The following is a 15,043-nucleotide window of genomic DNA, read 5'->3' as shown; positions in this document are numbered from 1 at the left end:
ACGTGTGAGTTTGTGGATGCGGATGCACGTACGACTGTATGTATATGTACGACACTTATGGCTCTCGGCCACGCAAATCTCGTTGCGCGTTCCTCCACGCCTGAAAAGCCTCGACCTACCCTTCTCTTTGGCGAGAAGAGCGTTAGTCACGAAGGCGAGCGAGCGTTCATCCTTTTAATGGATTTCTTGAATTAGAAACGAACGCAATACAACGCAACGCGCGACGCAACCAACCAACGAACGAACGAACGAGAGCCTCGTTTTGTTTCTTGTTTACGCGCCGTCACGCAATCCCGGAAATATATCGTTATTTTCGACGCCGCCCCCGGTCGTAATTATTCACGGGCCAAATTACGGGAGTACAAAATTGTTGGAATTGCCGTCGTGCCCGGGCGCGTGCGTGGGCAGGTTCACTCGTTTACCGAGAAATTGAGTTATGGTTCGCGTCCAACTAGTTACTATAATATCAGATTGTGTGTAGAGTGCGTACGAAACCCGAGCGAAATTGTGTCGTGTTGAATTTATTCGCGCTAAATCGGGTCGGTTAACGTCTCTCAATTTTGAGGCAATTTTGCTACGCGACAAATAGAAAGAAAAATTAATTACTCGCTCGTTAATATACACATACATTTGCGAGAAATCAGATCGAATATAAAAAATTTGATGAAATGGTCACAATTATAAAGATCGCAAACCAATATAATAAGTGATATATATTTAGTTAATTAAATTATAATATTAATTGAATAAATTAATATTTTTCTTTTTTTAAATAAAATAATAAAATGTTGGGAAATGAGAGATATAAATTTTTATAATTTACAAATATGTAGTAAAAAATCTCTATAGTCATTATAAATGTACTGAGGTCGCTAAAAAAGATACAAACATGTCTATTGAATTACGTGAATCATACGTAAATTATGCTTTTCGGCTATGTTAAAATATATTTTAAAAGATTGCGGAACCAGTTTCCAAGACATTTACGTGATAATGATGACTTTAAAAGCATAATGAACAAAGCCATTCGACTATGATGAACTATACGAGAGACGCGTATTCGCGCATATGATTTCATTGAATCGTCTATTCTAGTCCGACTGTATAATGCCACGTCACGTTCGCTATATTACAGCGACTTATTATGCGACGTTCTATTATACGACTGCGCCGCACGGTCGTCTGTCGTGTCTGGTCGATTTGGCGCTACGAGGACACATTCTTGCTATTGGATTCTAGTCGACGCCGGAGAATCAGTGACCCGATTAAAGCGCACGAGAGAAAATAGGAAATTACCATAACACGTATCAAGTCAAGTCGAATTGACCCCTCGAAATTGTGTCGCGTTAATTCGTTATTCGACGCACGATATTCTCCTGCCGATGAAAATCCTGACAATTTTTGCAAGTTTTTTTACAAATAAATTATGGCACGTGTATGGCAGTGTTTTAGTGTAGAATGAAATTTTCAGATATGGGTAAAAATCGAAATAACTCGAAATAATAATCATCTTTTCGATTATAGATAATCCTTTCAAGATAAAAAATATCAATCAAAAAATAATAACTTTTAACAAAATCCTCCCTTTTCCCTGATAATATCATAATAAAGTATATTCAAAACTATACATACAAAGTTAAGATTATCTCTTTATCTCTAGAAGCTAATATTAACTTTCACCATATCAGTACTATAAAAAACATGATAAAAAATAAGGATATAATTTGATAATGATTGAGTTTGAAATATTAATGCTTTTAATTATGACTAAAAATCTAACTTGCAGAAAGTTGATTAGAGATTCAGCCATCGGAATATTTAGTCTCGAAAATAAAAAAAATCATGGCAAATTACGAACCTCCATCATGTACCCGCCAGCATCGATTTCAAATTTGTCAAAGAACCTGCGGCTGAAAGCGCATCCGGTGCAGCGGCGAGATATCCTGTATAGACAATACGCTATAGAAAGCACCTTCTGACACATTGTCGATCAATCGGCCAATTCGCGAACACGCGGTATGCGTCTGGTTTCGACCCTTTGACGGTACCAATGCTGGTATTGCCGGTTCGCCACAAATGCACAAAATTTTCCCCAGGCACCGCTCGCCTATCGATACGCAAAATTCGAACGCTCTATGATGTCACGGACATGCGGCTCGCAATTTGCGAAATAACCGGGCGTTTTGTAGCATCGAACAAAACGAACGCTGAAAGCTATTTCATTCACGTGTCACTACTACTCGGCGTAGTTCTGTTCATTTCATATTGTGGCCAATGACAGCTGCTTGGTTAATCACCATTTTTATATAACTGATTAATTATATAAAGCAAATGTAGACACCCACGATTTCAGTCAATATTGTATAAGAGTCCAAAAGATCGAAAAATATTTCTTTTTACACGTTAATGTTAAATTTAATATTAAATACGTCATAAGCAACTTTTTTGGCAAAAAGCCCGTTTCTCGCTTGAAATTATTATTATTAAAATTATTAATACATTTTACCAACGAAATATTACGCTGCTATTAATTTGAAATTATTACAACGAATATTATTATTATTAATGATGATATCATAATTATCCGATGTTATCAAGAAGCTGGCTAGAATATTAATGAGAGTAAAATGAAGCTTCGACCTTGGATACTCGAATGCCCAATCGTACGCCACAAGGATGACTTAAGTTACGACTCTTTCGTTGCGACGATTACATACCGAACGAGCCAGACAGAGGAGTTACATCATTCTTCTTCTCTCTGCCTGATCTCGTATGCCCTACAAAGTCCTCTGACTTCGTTGGATTTACTGTTAGCACAGCCCACGTTCGCTCGCTCGCCGATCTTCGCACACGAGTCCCGCCTGGAAAGCGGGTTCACTCCGGATGGTGTAGTACGTAACACGAGACTAATGTACGTATATGTTCGATAGCGTATGCGAACTCGTGAGTGCGCATCCGCGAGAGAGAATAACGAGACGCATAGGCGTCAGATTTCAAAAGGCACGTGTTTCGAAAAAAAAATGACAAATATAAGTAATTGTGCACCAACATTATTTTGTTTCACGAAAGGTTGATCGAGATGATTTATTCGTAGTTTTTATTCCTAACATTATTCTCTTTATATAAATTTTAGTTAAAAAAATATCTATTCTAATAAGTCTATTATAATATCAAATAAAACAGTGATATTAAAAAAATTCTCTCTCCTCTCCAGAGATAAATATTATATTTTATTCAATATATTAAATATAAATTTCTCATATAACAAAGAAAATACAAATGTATAAAAATCCCTCGAGTTTTCAACAGAGCCGTGAAAAATTCCGCTCGTGCATTTCTTTTCAGGAAAAATTTTCACATCGTGTCCGGCGCGGCCTCGAGCGGCCGTCACTTCCCGAGGCGGTATCTCGAAACGAGACGCGAATTCTAATCTCTACGCCGTTGCAATCGTAGATAACGGCGGAGGGGAGATATCTGAAGATACGAGGGTGTGCGTATTTATCGTACATACACAACCGCGCGCGAGCGAGTCATCGCGGACAGATTCCGAGCGCGCGCGCGCGCGCGCGCACGTATGTGTGCGTGACGGGCGTGTAAACTGCCCGGCGAGCTGATGGACGTGTGCCACGTGAACTGCATAATGAACAGTGATCATTGCCCGTACCTCGCCTACTCGAACGCGCCCCCGGTGAGAAGATAACGCGATGACCTCGAGATAAATTGGTCGTCCGTGTTGATCGTGGCGATCGACTCGAGATGAACGACGGTGTCGTCCGAGAATGGCGTCAGTTACATTCCGATCGAGACGGAAGAAATACACGCGACGCCGTTTTGATTAATCGATTCATCGATTCGCGCCTTATGAGATGTCTCCGTGAACTTTACACTCGATTGAATATGAGATACGTGCATTGGCAAAGAGCGTATTATATACACACATATATATGGGAGATTAATTTTAATATTTCGATTGGAAAGCACGCGGAATATATTTTTGATTGTATATAATTTAATGCAATTTAATTTCGCTATTAATTTTGCAATTATTATATTTAAGTTCACGTGATGTGGAAATGTAAATATTTCGAGATAGCTATTTTATGGTATATTAAAAATCTCAAATGCAATATTTCATTTGTTTTATCAGATTCAAATAATTTTTTATAAATCATATCTTGTTTATATTTCTCGCCACGTTTCAATTGTACTGTATACAGCGATAAGATAAGATAAAATCGAGCAATGCACACTAGGATTAATTTCAAAAACTGTAGAGAAACGTTCGCGTATAGAGATATACACGGTGGCCTTGAACGACGACTGCGTGCTACGTCGCACTAAGCGAGACTTTCGATTTGGCGGTAAAACTGGGTGAATCGCGAGATATCCAGGAGTGATTCAGAGTAATACGTGACGCAATCCAGAGGAGTTGAAGGCACCGACGAGATTTATTTCCTAGTAAACGTGTTTTACACACCTCTGGCGAACACGGTTACCGGAGTGTGACCGCAAAAGCGACAAGCATTGTCCTCGAGATAAATCGGTGACGAGTAATTGAAGGCGATTTTTACGAGAGACATTCCATAGATACAAAACTATTTCTACCTGGTCATTTTTAAAAAGCTATAATAACAGCGCAATAATTTAATCGCTCGCAAAGATTTTCACGTATCAATGTAACGCTAGGTGAGCAATAAAAATATTTTCTATCGAGTGAAAAAAAATTGAAATATATTTCGTAATGCTAAACTCCATTCTCGTGCATTTTATCAATTTTTAATCATTTGGATCAATTATTTCATGTGTGACGTCGCGGTATATTTACTCTTCCATTATCCTGTTGGACGATATTGCGATGCGGACACGCGAACGAGTCGTTGAGTGCCCGGTATATATTTTTACAGCTTCCTGCCGCATGCATTTCTGCTCGTTCTTTTCTCCTCCCCGCTCGTACCGGTTAACAAACGGTCTCGGACGAGGCCACAGGGGAGGGAGAAGGTTAAAGAGCAGAAGGAAGGAGAGACGAGAGAATGGATCGAGATAGGGTGCGAGATAGAGAGGAGAAGAGCAGGAGGGGGATGAGGGGGATTTGAGAGATAAAAAGAAGCTGCGCGTGACCTTGTGCCCAAATGCCAGTTTCTGATGCCGCAGCCAGCCGATTACCTCTCTCGGAGAGGCCGGGCTTGCATAAGCGTTAAATCGCGGTCGTTACACGCGGAGCGAGGAGCACCCGACGAGGAGAGAACACGTAATTGAACGTATTTGGAGCAGAATAACAGCGCGAACTGCCCGTTAGAGTCTCGTCTTCTCGACGAAAGAGAGTAAAACAGCAGGCGACTTTTCGTCAAGGGTATTAAAAGACGTAATTAATGATTATGCAGATGCGGCGCAGAACTGGGAGGATATCTGAGGGTATATCGAGCTACAGCTAGTTGAAAATATTTTACGGACAAATCAAAAGCTGAGGTATATTATTAAAGTTATCACGCATATCATGCTCCTTGATAATGTCTCTTTTATGAAAATTTTATTTAAATTGCTGCACTAAATAATTTTCCTTTCGTGTAAAATGCTTCAATTAGTTGAATCGATGCATCAATTATTCCGTTAATAGTCCATTTAAAAATATGTAAATTCCTAGCGTGAATTTTGAAAAGAAAAAGATGGATAGATTAGATCTTATTTGCATCTGAACGGTAATCTTCTTCGGTACTGTTGTTCCGTTATCGCGCCGCATAAAGAAGAGCATCGAAACGAGTAGTATATATGAACTCGTGTCTCCGGGAAGTAATCGTCTCGGCGACGTTTCCCGTTGCAGGAAATTCCAGGAAGTTTCGAGCCGACGCGACGACTCGAAACGTAGGCTCGCGTGATATCAGGTAAATGCAACGTCGCGTTTCGCGACGTCGTCTCGTGCGGATAACCGATCGCCGCCGATCCGTATCTCCGCTTTATCGAGTTTCCAATTTCACCTGTTCGTTATACGGTAACGAGCGATTACTTCTCCCGGCTAACTCCGTAACAACATCCCTCATCGATATCCCGAGGAAATTTACTGTTTAATTTGCCGACAGCTTTCACAAAGCAAAAACCGATAACTCGCCTTCCTTCGTTAATACGACGTTAGCTCGCAACGTTATCGCGTTAACAATATAAACGTGCTTGAATTTGCCATTTCGGCCGGTAAAATACTGTACAAGAAAAAAAGGCTAAATTTTGTTTATCTTTTCTCCCTTGTTCTGTATTTATATTTTGCGATATCTCTTTAAATAAATCTTTTTTCAAAATTCCGCAACCTAATTAAACTCTTGGTGTCATTTTTTGTCGACTAATTTTTAGCGAGCGGAACCACCGATATCCTTTCTAGGAACGAGAATAATTTCGTCCGCGCACGATTGATCTCAACCATTCCTTTGTATTCGGGAACGCATTTCAAGTCTCGCGTGACTCATCGCGGAGGCCGGGATTGAACAGAAAAACGATGCATCGATCAATCAAGCTTTAATACCTCGTGATCGAGTGCCACCGGCTCCGGTGGGATCCCAGAAGAGAGAAGATGAGGCGCGCACAAGAACGTGGGATATCGATCGCCGAGGGATGGGCCGCGTAGTTAACCTTCGTCGCTACACGATGGTCATTAGGGTAACTCTCTCACCGCGCTTTCCTTCTTTTTGCTACACTCCCCTCGGTCGATCCGCTTGTTCCTCTCGACGAGAAAGGGAAAATCGTGAACGGCCGCGGATGCTATCGGGCAGCTTTGGCCTTGAAAATCGTATCTCGAGGATACGAAGACGATTAATTTGTCTGGGCAAACTGTTGCTTCCAATTTGATCGGTCATTTCTGCGGAATATGTCGCGATTCGTGTATATTTTCGATTTTAATCGTCACCGTTACGTGAGACGAGCGATTACGCAACGGAAAGCCGAATATTATTTTTTATGAACAAAACTTGAAGGAGATTTTATCCGGGTTTTTGCACGATCGATCTCTAATTTGGTGAATGTATTTCTGATGCTTGTATAAATGTATTTTACATTTTTATTTTCCAACAAAAAATTGACATTTGCGCGATTTCTACTATTTTCCTCTGTGCTGTTATCGACCAGATTTCGGCGACAAAAATCTATTTTTTTTATATTATGAAAAACGCGTATGAATTATTTTACTTGACGATAAATAAATCGGAGACTCACTTGGACACGCGTCTATTCGCGAGCGAATATAACGAGATGATTGAGAGTTCCTACGCCTCTCTCTCTTTCGTCTGAAAAACCGCGTCATAATATAATGTAGTCAAATCCAACGTTATAAAAATACTCGGGAATGATATTTAGAGAGACTTGGCATCAACCTGATGTAATATATTGTCAAGTCATCGCGTGTCTTCCCGGGCGTCCCCTCTTTCGAACACGAGCAGCGGCAGACGTTGTAGGAGGTCATCATTGTCGTCTAGTAGCTTGCCAACCCAAACCCTCCGCCACCTTTTTCCGCCTGGGCTCTCTCGAGAGAGAAGCTTTAATATCTCAGTCATGCTCTCCCGGTTCACGAACTATTAATTATCCCTACCTAAATGCTCGCTGAACTCATCGCGTGGGTCAGGTCGATGGATTTGTTACGAGGATTAACTTCAGTGACGCGTTAATAAGCAGTCGAGATAAAAAGAGACGCGGTTCTCTCGTTATATCCGTTAGTCAATTGTGAAGAATCCAAAGAATAAAAAAATATCCTATATAAAATGAAAAATTGACCTGTACAAGATGTCTTAAAAAATATGTGGACTCGATGTTATTTTAAGACAATCGCGACATCGCGCGTCGAAAATATAACGGTTATATTTTTAAGAATGAGAATGGTGTGTATTAATGTTTTAAAACATCAAGATATTAATATAGTTCCTTTTTGATTTGTGGAAATAATCTTGTCGCGCGATAACGGGTCTTATATTTAAATTATTCATAATGCAAAGTTTATAATCACTTTGAAACTTTCAGTAACTTTAGCATAGAATGTACACGCCACTTGTTTCAATCGATACATCGCTAAAATGAAATAGATATGTGATCACTGACAGACGTGAAGTCACGGCCGACCAAGTTTCCTTTGTTACTGATATCAGAAAGGGCATAGAAAAGTTTTATGTAACTTTTTACGCGTTAAACTTTAACTGTGGATAACTGCAAAATGAAACTGTTTGCAAGAAGAATTTATCGATTGTAATAACTACGAGACGATAAAAAGTATCCGCAAACTGCTACGAGATAAAAAAAATCCTTCAAATATTTTAAATTACCTTCGATTTTTTCAAATAATTCAATTCGATTCGATCAAGCTGCTTCGATTTTCAAGAAAATTATCATTTTTCCTTTCTATTAATTCCTTGAAACAATTCGTCCGCGCGAGACATAAAAACTGAGACATCGAAATTATCGGCGAGCGACACCGAAAGTTTCGGCGGGTGGCCTTCGGCGAGGTCAAGCAAGGCACCGCGCACACGAGTGGCAGGGTCATCGACACGTGCCGATCAGCGACAGCGTCGGTGTGTTGGTAAGTGTCCCACCGGTTTATTTATACAAGCCGAAGAGCGACGGTTTCGGGTCACCGCCTCGTTGTCGGCGTGCCGAGCGAATGATGACTCGATTACTCAAACGAGCCTCGCTCTATCGCGATAATCCGGCGGAAGTCGGAGGAGCGACTCGCAGCTGGCGCCCGGAAACGCATGCAAATACACACACGCGCGCACGCACGCTCGAGAACCCGTCCACCTCTTTCTTTAAGCGCGTCTCTCCGCGTGCCTATCTTCTTCTCTCCGCGCGCACGGAAAAACGAGAATGGCGAATATACACGTATGCATGTGCGTATACGTATATAAGCGCGCACACTCGCTCGACGTAGTCACGCGAGAGCGGATCGAACAAAGAAAGTCCGATGGCTAGAAGCGACGACGAGAAAGCGCCAAATGCAGCTGCTTCAACGGTCGGACATCCACTTCCACGACAGTCTCATTTCCTCGCGAATCCACCGGTCAGCTGGACATTTCATTTGCGAGAACACGCGAGCGAAAGGTAAATTATGCTCGACGATTCGCTTATTTCGAAAGATAATTAAAAGATCGAGTATGAGGACGGGACTCGCTTCTCGAGCGACATGACTTGCGATATCAAAGTGCCTTATTTCCGCGTGATTTCTATGTCGAGGTTATCGACGAGGCGCGATTAAATGAGCGCGAAAGAAAAAAAGTCGCGATAAGACGCGATCGTAGATCGCGACGAGCGACACGCGTCGGAGGAGAATTATGATTAAAGCTTAGACAAGATTATTGACATAACGTGGTCACGCTACCGTTCGCGCGGTCGTTTAATGTATTTGATTATTGCGCGCGTATTGGAAACCGCCCGTGCATGCGCCAGAGCTATTAATGGCGCGCGTAGTCGAGCGGAAAAATAGCCGCGGTGGATAAAAACTTTTTATCGTCGTTGCATATCGCGAACTATTGCAACTATCAATTGACCGAGCTGATATTATAGCACACGTAATAAAACATCGAGCCTTTTACGGCGCCGTTTATCGAGACGCGAATTTTACTTTCGATTCGACGTACTTCGAAACTCACAAACGTGTACCAATGTTTGCATTCTCGAGTACTTTGCGCGCGAGGAATTCATATTTTTAGCTCGAAATGAAAAACAGAAAAATTAATTTGAGCCAATTTTTTCAGAAACCATTTCCACTTAACTGAATATCTGATCTTGAAAATGTCGATATTGTTAAGTCCATTTAGAGGAATAAATAGAGAGATCCACTTTATCTTTATTTGAGGTTGTTTCACCGATATTTTCGTCAAATTAAAGTGTCGGAGTCCTCAATTTCAAAGATTAAATAAAGTGAATTTTAAAGCAGGTTTTTTTTTTAATTCGTCTATTTTTCAGCGCATACGCGATATGTCGTCGAGTGAAAATTCCTCGACAATTTTCCACAGACGATCGCGCATTCAGAGCAATAACGAATGAAAGAGAAGACGACTCACCGCAGCAGCCTCTCGTGACGGTCCCTCTCGAGCAGCTCCTCCGGGCTGGGTTGCTGCGGTCCCAGGAGGGTGTGCGATAACGGCGGATAGGTCCTGGACTGGATAGGCCTCCAGAGCATGTCGGACGCGACGGCGGCGTGATGACCCGGAGGCGCCGGGCTCTGATAGCCGACCGGCGGCGCCGTGGCTGCGGCGTTCGCAGGGGCGTTGGGCGCGCCCTGGGGATGCGCCATCAGCAGAGTCGTGTGCTGGATGCTCTGCACGTGCCAGACTCTGGCCGGGGCGGCGGACGTAGTTATCGACGCCGATGGCGTCGAGGACGACGTCGTCTCCTCGACGCTGAGCGCCGAGCTCCTGCTGCCGCTTCTCTCGTCGCCGGAGCCGGCGCTTCTCAGCGAGCTTACCCCGCTGTCGGAGCCGCTGTCGCCGTAAGTGCCGGCGATGCCGCCGCTGTTGCTGCCTCCCGACGCCCGTATGCCGCCGATCGCTGTAGACACACCAGCGAGTACGCCCGCACCAGGTATACCGGCCCCGGGCTCCACCTCCATGAGGCCGCCGCCGGCCTCATCGCCACCCCTCGATGTGTGAGACTGTTGTTGCACCTCGAGGAGGCCCGACGGGGTCAAGTGGGTGGGATGATGATGGTGGTGTTGATGCGAGCTGCTCGTTAACTGATGATGATGATGATGATGATGATGATGCTGTGGCGGCGGCGGCGGTTGCTGCTGTTGGTGGTGATGGTGAATCACCGGACTACCGGCGGAATAACGCTGCTGATGGTGTTGCTGGTGATGATGGTGATACTGTTGCTGTTGTTGCTGCTGTTGCTGATGCGGCGGCTGATGATACGGCTGGAGATGATGGTGATGATGGTGACCGGCGATCGGCGGTGGCGGCTTGTTCAGTCTCTCGGCAAGGATGATCGGACTCTCGTTGTGCCGACTGCGCTCCTGCTCCCGCTGTTGTTCCAGGAGCAGGCTATTCTGCCTGCCGGGGCCGCCGCCGCCGCTGCTACTAAGCGGACTCAGCCTCTCCAGCACGGAGCCTGAGTCCTGACTGCTCGACTCCAGCAGTTCGACGACCGATTCGACGCTGGCCGCCCTCGCGCCGCCGACGCTACCCACGCTATCCTCCGTGCCTAACTCGGTGGTGGTCAGCTCCGTTCGGCGCGACCGCTGCGAGCCCGCTTCCTCCTCGCTGGCGTTCTCGTCGCGCTCGTCCTCCGCCGCCGCCGCTGCCGCTGTCGCTCTCGCTCTCGCTCTCGCGTCCTCTCCGTCCTCTTCCGCGAAGCCCTTCGCCTTGGATCGAGTCGTCGACTTCAGCAGCGACGGGCTGTCCTCGCGAATGACATTCGTCTTGTCGCTGACCAGCGGCGAATCGACGTGCAATCCATTCACGACGAACTGCGGTGGCTGCTGCTGGTGCTGTTGTTGTCGTTGTTGTTGCTGTTCCTTGCGCTCGCCGATCTTCGCCGCGCCCCGATCGATCGCGCGACCGTCCTTTTTCGGTTCTGGATTGTTATCCGGCTGTTGTTCCTCGGAAGCTGGATTGCCCCCGGGATCGACTTTATCCGGAGGTGGCGGCTCGGGTTCTCTGTCCCGTTCCCTGGATTGGCTCTCTTCGTTCTCCTCGAGTTTGTCGACCTCCCGTTCAGCCCGATCGTGTTTTTCCACACCGGCCTCCTCCTCCTCCTTGTCGTCCTCCTCCTCGTCCTCCTCCACCACCACCTCCCCGGCCCGATCCGCTGCAGCTTCCTCGGCGTTTTTGCCCTTACTACTCTCGGATCGGAGCTTTCTGCCGACGGGGCTTGTTCTTAGCCGCTTAGTCAATGGATCGCAACGTTCCGGACTCTCCTCGTTCTCCCTTTCGAGAGCTCGTTCTTCCTCCTCCTCTTCCTCCTCTTCCTCGGATCTGCTACCGAGACGTTCGTCCTTGTCGGCTCTCGCGCCGCTTCCGGTACGATGATGATGATGATGATGCTCGACGGACTCCTCCTCTACTCCTGGCTTGACTTCCTGGCCGCTCCCTGGCCTCGGCCTTCTTCGTACCGGTCTCTGATGCTGCGCCGGACCCTGATGGTCGGCGGTTGGACTCTTTACCGCGGCGCCGCGTCTTCGTAGCTTCGAGGCGCTTCCCGACGCGCTATTCGCCTCTTCCAACACTGGCCGAGCTACACGGTTGCTGACCTTGCCCGACGGCGGCCCTTTATTCTCTCGATCTTCCTGCTGCCGCGTGGATAATGCCGCTTCCGTCGACTCTTTTTCGGTCTTCTCGCGACTAGCACCTTCGCTCACACGTCGACGTCGATTGTTGCGAGCGTTATTCTTCTCTGAAACACGAAAGAACGAATCGCAAATGTAATACAAGTAGAAATAAACATTGAAAAGTGAAATTGATATTGCAATTGTTTTTATTCATAATCGCGAGTACGGTTTCGAAAAAATACATATTAAAATAGGTTTACATGTAAAAAATATATAAACACATATTAAATCTCGTTAAAAATATCTACTATAGTTGATACATCCTCCATCTATGTCACATTTGTAAAACTGTAACGTAGAAAAGAATAGCGAATCGTTAACATAGCTCTAACAACTTCTTTTGCTTCATGCTCTACTTTTGTAATCATGATAGCGTTATAATATCGTTACAATGCACTTTTATATCAGCGTAATTGGTAACTGTATATTATTTCTATTTTATAGAACCGTACGACAGGTGGATATAACTGATGAGAGAAGTGACCTTTAACGTAGAGTTTTTAAAAGAGCATAGATGTCAAAACTATTCCTCGTGCAATCTTAAACTAACATCGTGCGACTCTTTTTTTTTATTCACGATTCTCTTTTTATATATCCGCGAATAAAGAATTCCTGAACATTGCGTGTACGTATTTAATTTCCGATATTACGCGACGGAAATTGCTGATTATACGCGCAAAGAGCCGTCGCAGATCGGCGAACGAGCCGCATAGCCGCTAATTATTGAAATTATTGACGGTAGATTATCGCGCACTCGATATCCCTGCGCACGAAGGTTATCTCGATACCCTTGATCGGTCCGCATAATTGTGGCGACCGATCGATCCCTACAGCTGTCCAGTACATCGGCTGTTCACCGTGTAGAGAGATGATGGGGCTGATTTACCGAGGTAATCCCTTTGATGTGCGCAATCAGTGATTCGCATAACTCGGTAACCCTAGGACGCGCTATATAAAGCAGTCTCCCTGGCAACTTCTGCGATCCCTCTCCGCCCCCATTCCATCCGTGCTTGGCATTCGTCGCATGTATATCAACATTTGCATATTTAATATAATTTTTGTGTATTTTTTTTGCAATCATATATTTTGCAAACCCCGTACAAAATGTTAATTATAGAGTAGTCATTAATGTCATTGATGATATAAATCTTGAGACAATTATTATGAATTTTATTTAAATGGAAAAATGAGTTATGTAAATTTAAAAAAAAAAAGACAAGAGAGCGACGATTTTAATTTTTTCTTAACATGAAACATTCTAATTAACGATGCTTTAAATATTTCTAAATATCATTTCAAGTTTTGACGTTAAAATAAATCATGATAAAAAAAATATCTGAGTTTATTTCCTCTATCTATGTCACATTAACAGAAGCGTAATATAGAAAAGAAAACGAATCGTTAACTCTATTTAATGATGATCATAAAAAATTGACATATAATAATCGTCATAACAGCTCAAGTCCTAAATTACAAGATTATTATTTAGCGTTGTATATTTTCGTAATGTATTAAACCAAATCTCTATTAGCATGCAGTCATACACCATCCCAGATATTTCGGAAGCTAGCGAGCTCGGTAAAATGATAATGTATTATCAATCGCTGTAATAAATCTTCTCACTGACCTCGATCGAGAGCGATGCGCGCACTGACAAGGAGCATCATTACATCCGAGGAATCGTGCGGCGATTCACCCGGGTTTCCGGCTCCCGTCGCGTCAATCCGGCAAGCGGGTTCAAGGGAGTTCAAGAGGGTCTTCGATTAACCCAGTAGGAACATGACCGTTAGCATGGGAGCAATTTGCAACAATGCACATCATACACATATATCCATCCCGAGGAGAGGCGAGCGAATAGAGATGCATGCTCATGTATACACGCATGCGTGCCTGTATGTGTGTGTGTGTGCGCGCGCGCGCGCGAGAGAGAGAGCGATAAAATGGGGAGGCGGACAGGTAGAGGAGGAGCATAACACGCATAAGCATGCACGCACACACGCGTGTGCAGACAGACGAGCTGAGAGAAGGATGACGGGGCGGGGAAGGAAGATACAGAGGAGAGGGATTTATTACTCGGGATTTACTGTTATTACCCGGAGGGGGAGAGCTACTCCACAGCGGGCAACAGCGATGCATACGTGGGGTGTATTTATCCGATACGTGCAGTTCGCGCGCGCGTGCGCGTATGTGTGTAAACGGCACACACGGATATGCGTTGCAACGAGCCTCGACGTGCATCCCGTTTCCTAGCGACTGCGGTTTGTCGTTCTGTCGTTGCACAGCTGCGGCGTGCATTATATCGGGCGTAATTGAACAGTGATCGCGTACTTTGTTTCGCGCTATTGTTGCTCGCCACATGCTACTTTCGGACCGAAATACGATTACCTGGCGTCCTATTAATGCTCGGAAAAAACGGCTAAACAAGACGTTACACAGTATTAAAGCATGAAGACGAGACGTCAAGTGACAGAATTGATGACTGAGACAACTTTACGGTGATTTACATCCAGGTATTGTTGTGGGATCTTCAAAAGATTGTTCGAAAGCCTTGGAACATTTTTTCAGATATTCTTCCAAGTATGTATTTTTTATAATTGGGCAAAATTGAACATTTCTACGAAAGAATCTTTGTCTAGCAAGCTGTGGGACAAGCAACAGCTTGTCCCACAGCTTGCTAGACCCTCTAGCCCCCCTGTGGGGGGGGCAAGCTGCCGATCTTTCCGAAGAAAACATTTAACAATTTGCTACGCGAAA

General features: G+C 44.4%; 1 protein-coding gene across 4 annotated transcripts in view; it reads right to left on the bottom strand.

The window, feature by feature from the left end:
* Nucleotides 1-15,043, bottom strand: part of LOC105256483 (probable JmjC domain-containing histone demethylation protein 2C) — a 271,823-nt gene that overhangs the window by 94,299 nt on the left and 162,481 nt on the right. For all 4 annotated transcript variants that reach the window (XM_011266416.3, XM_011266420.3, XM_011266419.3 and 1 more), the window contains exon 8: nt 10,026-12,354. In XM_011266416.3, coding sequence (XP_011264718.2) covers nt 10,026-12,354 — 2,329 coding nt within the window. The remainder of the gene's footprint in view (nt 1-10,025; nt 12,355-15,043) is intronic.

Source organism: Camponotus floridanus, unplaced genomic scaffold (genome assembly GCF_003227725.1).
Source record: "Camponotus floridanus strain SB8 unplaced genomic scaffold, Cflo_v7.5 scaffold1, whole genome shotgun sequence".
Taxonomy (NCBI): Eukaryota; Metazoa; Arthropoda; class Insecta; order Hymenoptera; family Formicidae; genus Camponotus; species Camponotus floridanus.
The sequence above is the reverse complement of the archived record's forward strand: the minus strand, read 5'-3'. Positions and strand labels throughout refer to the sequence as shown.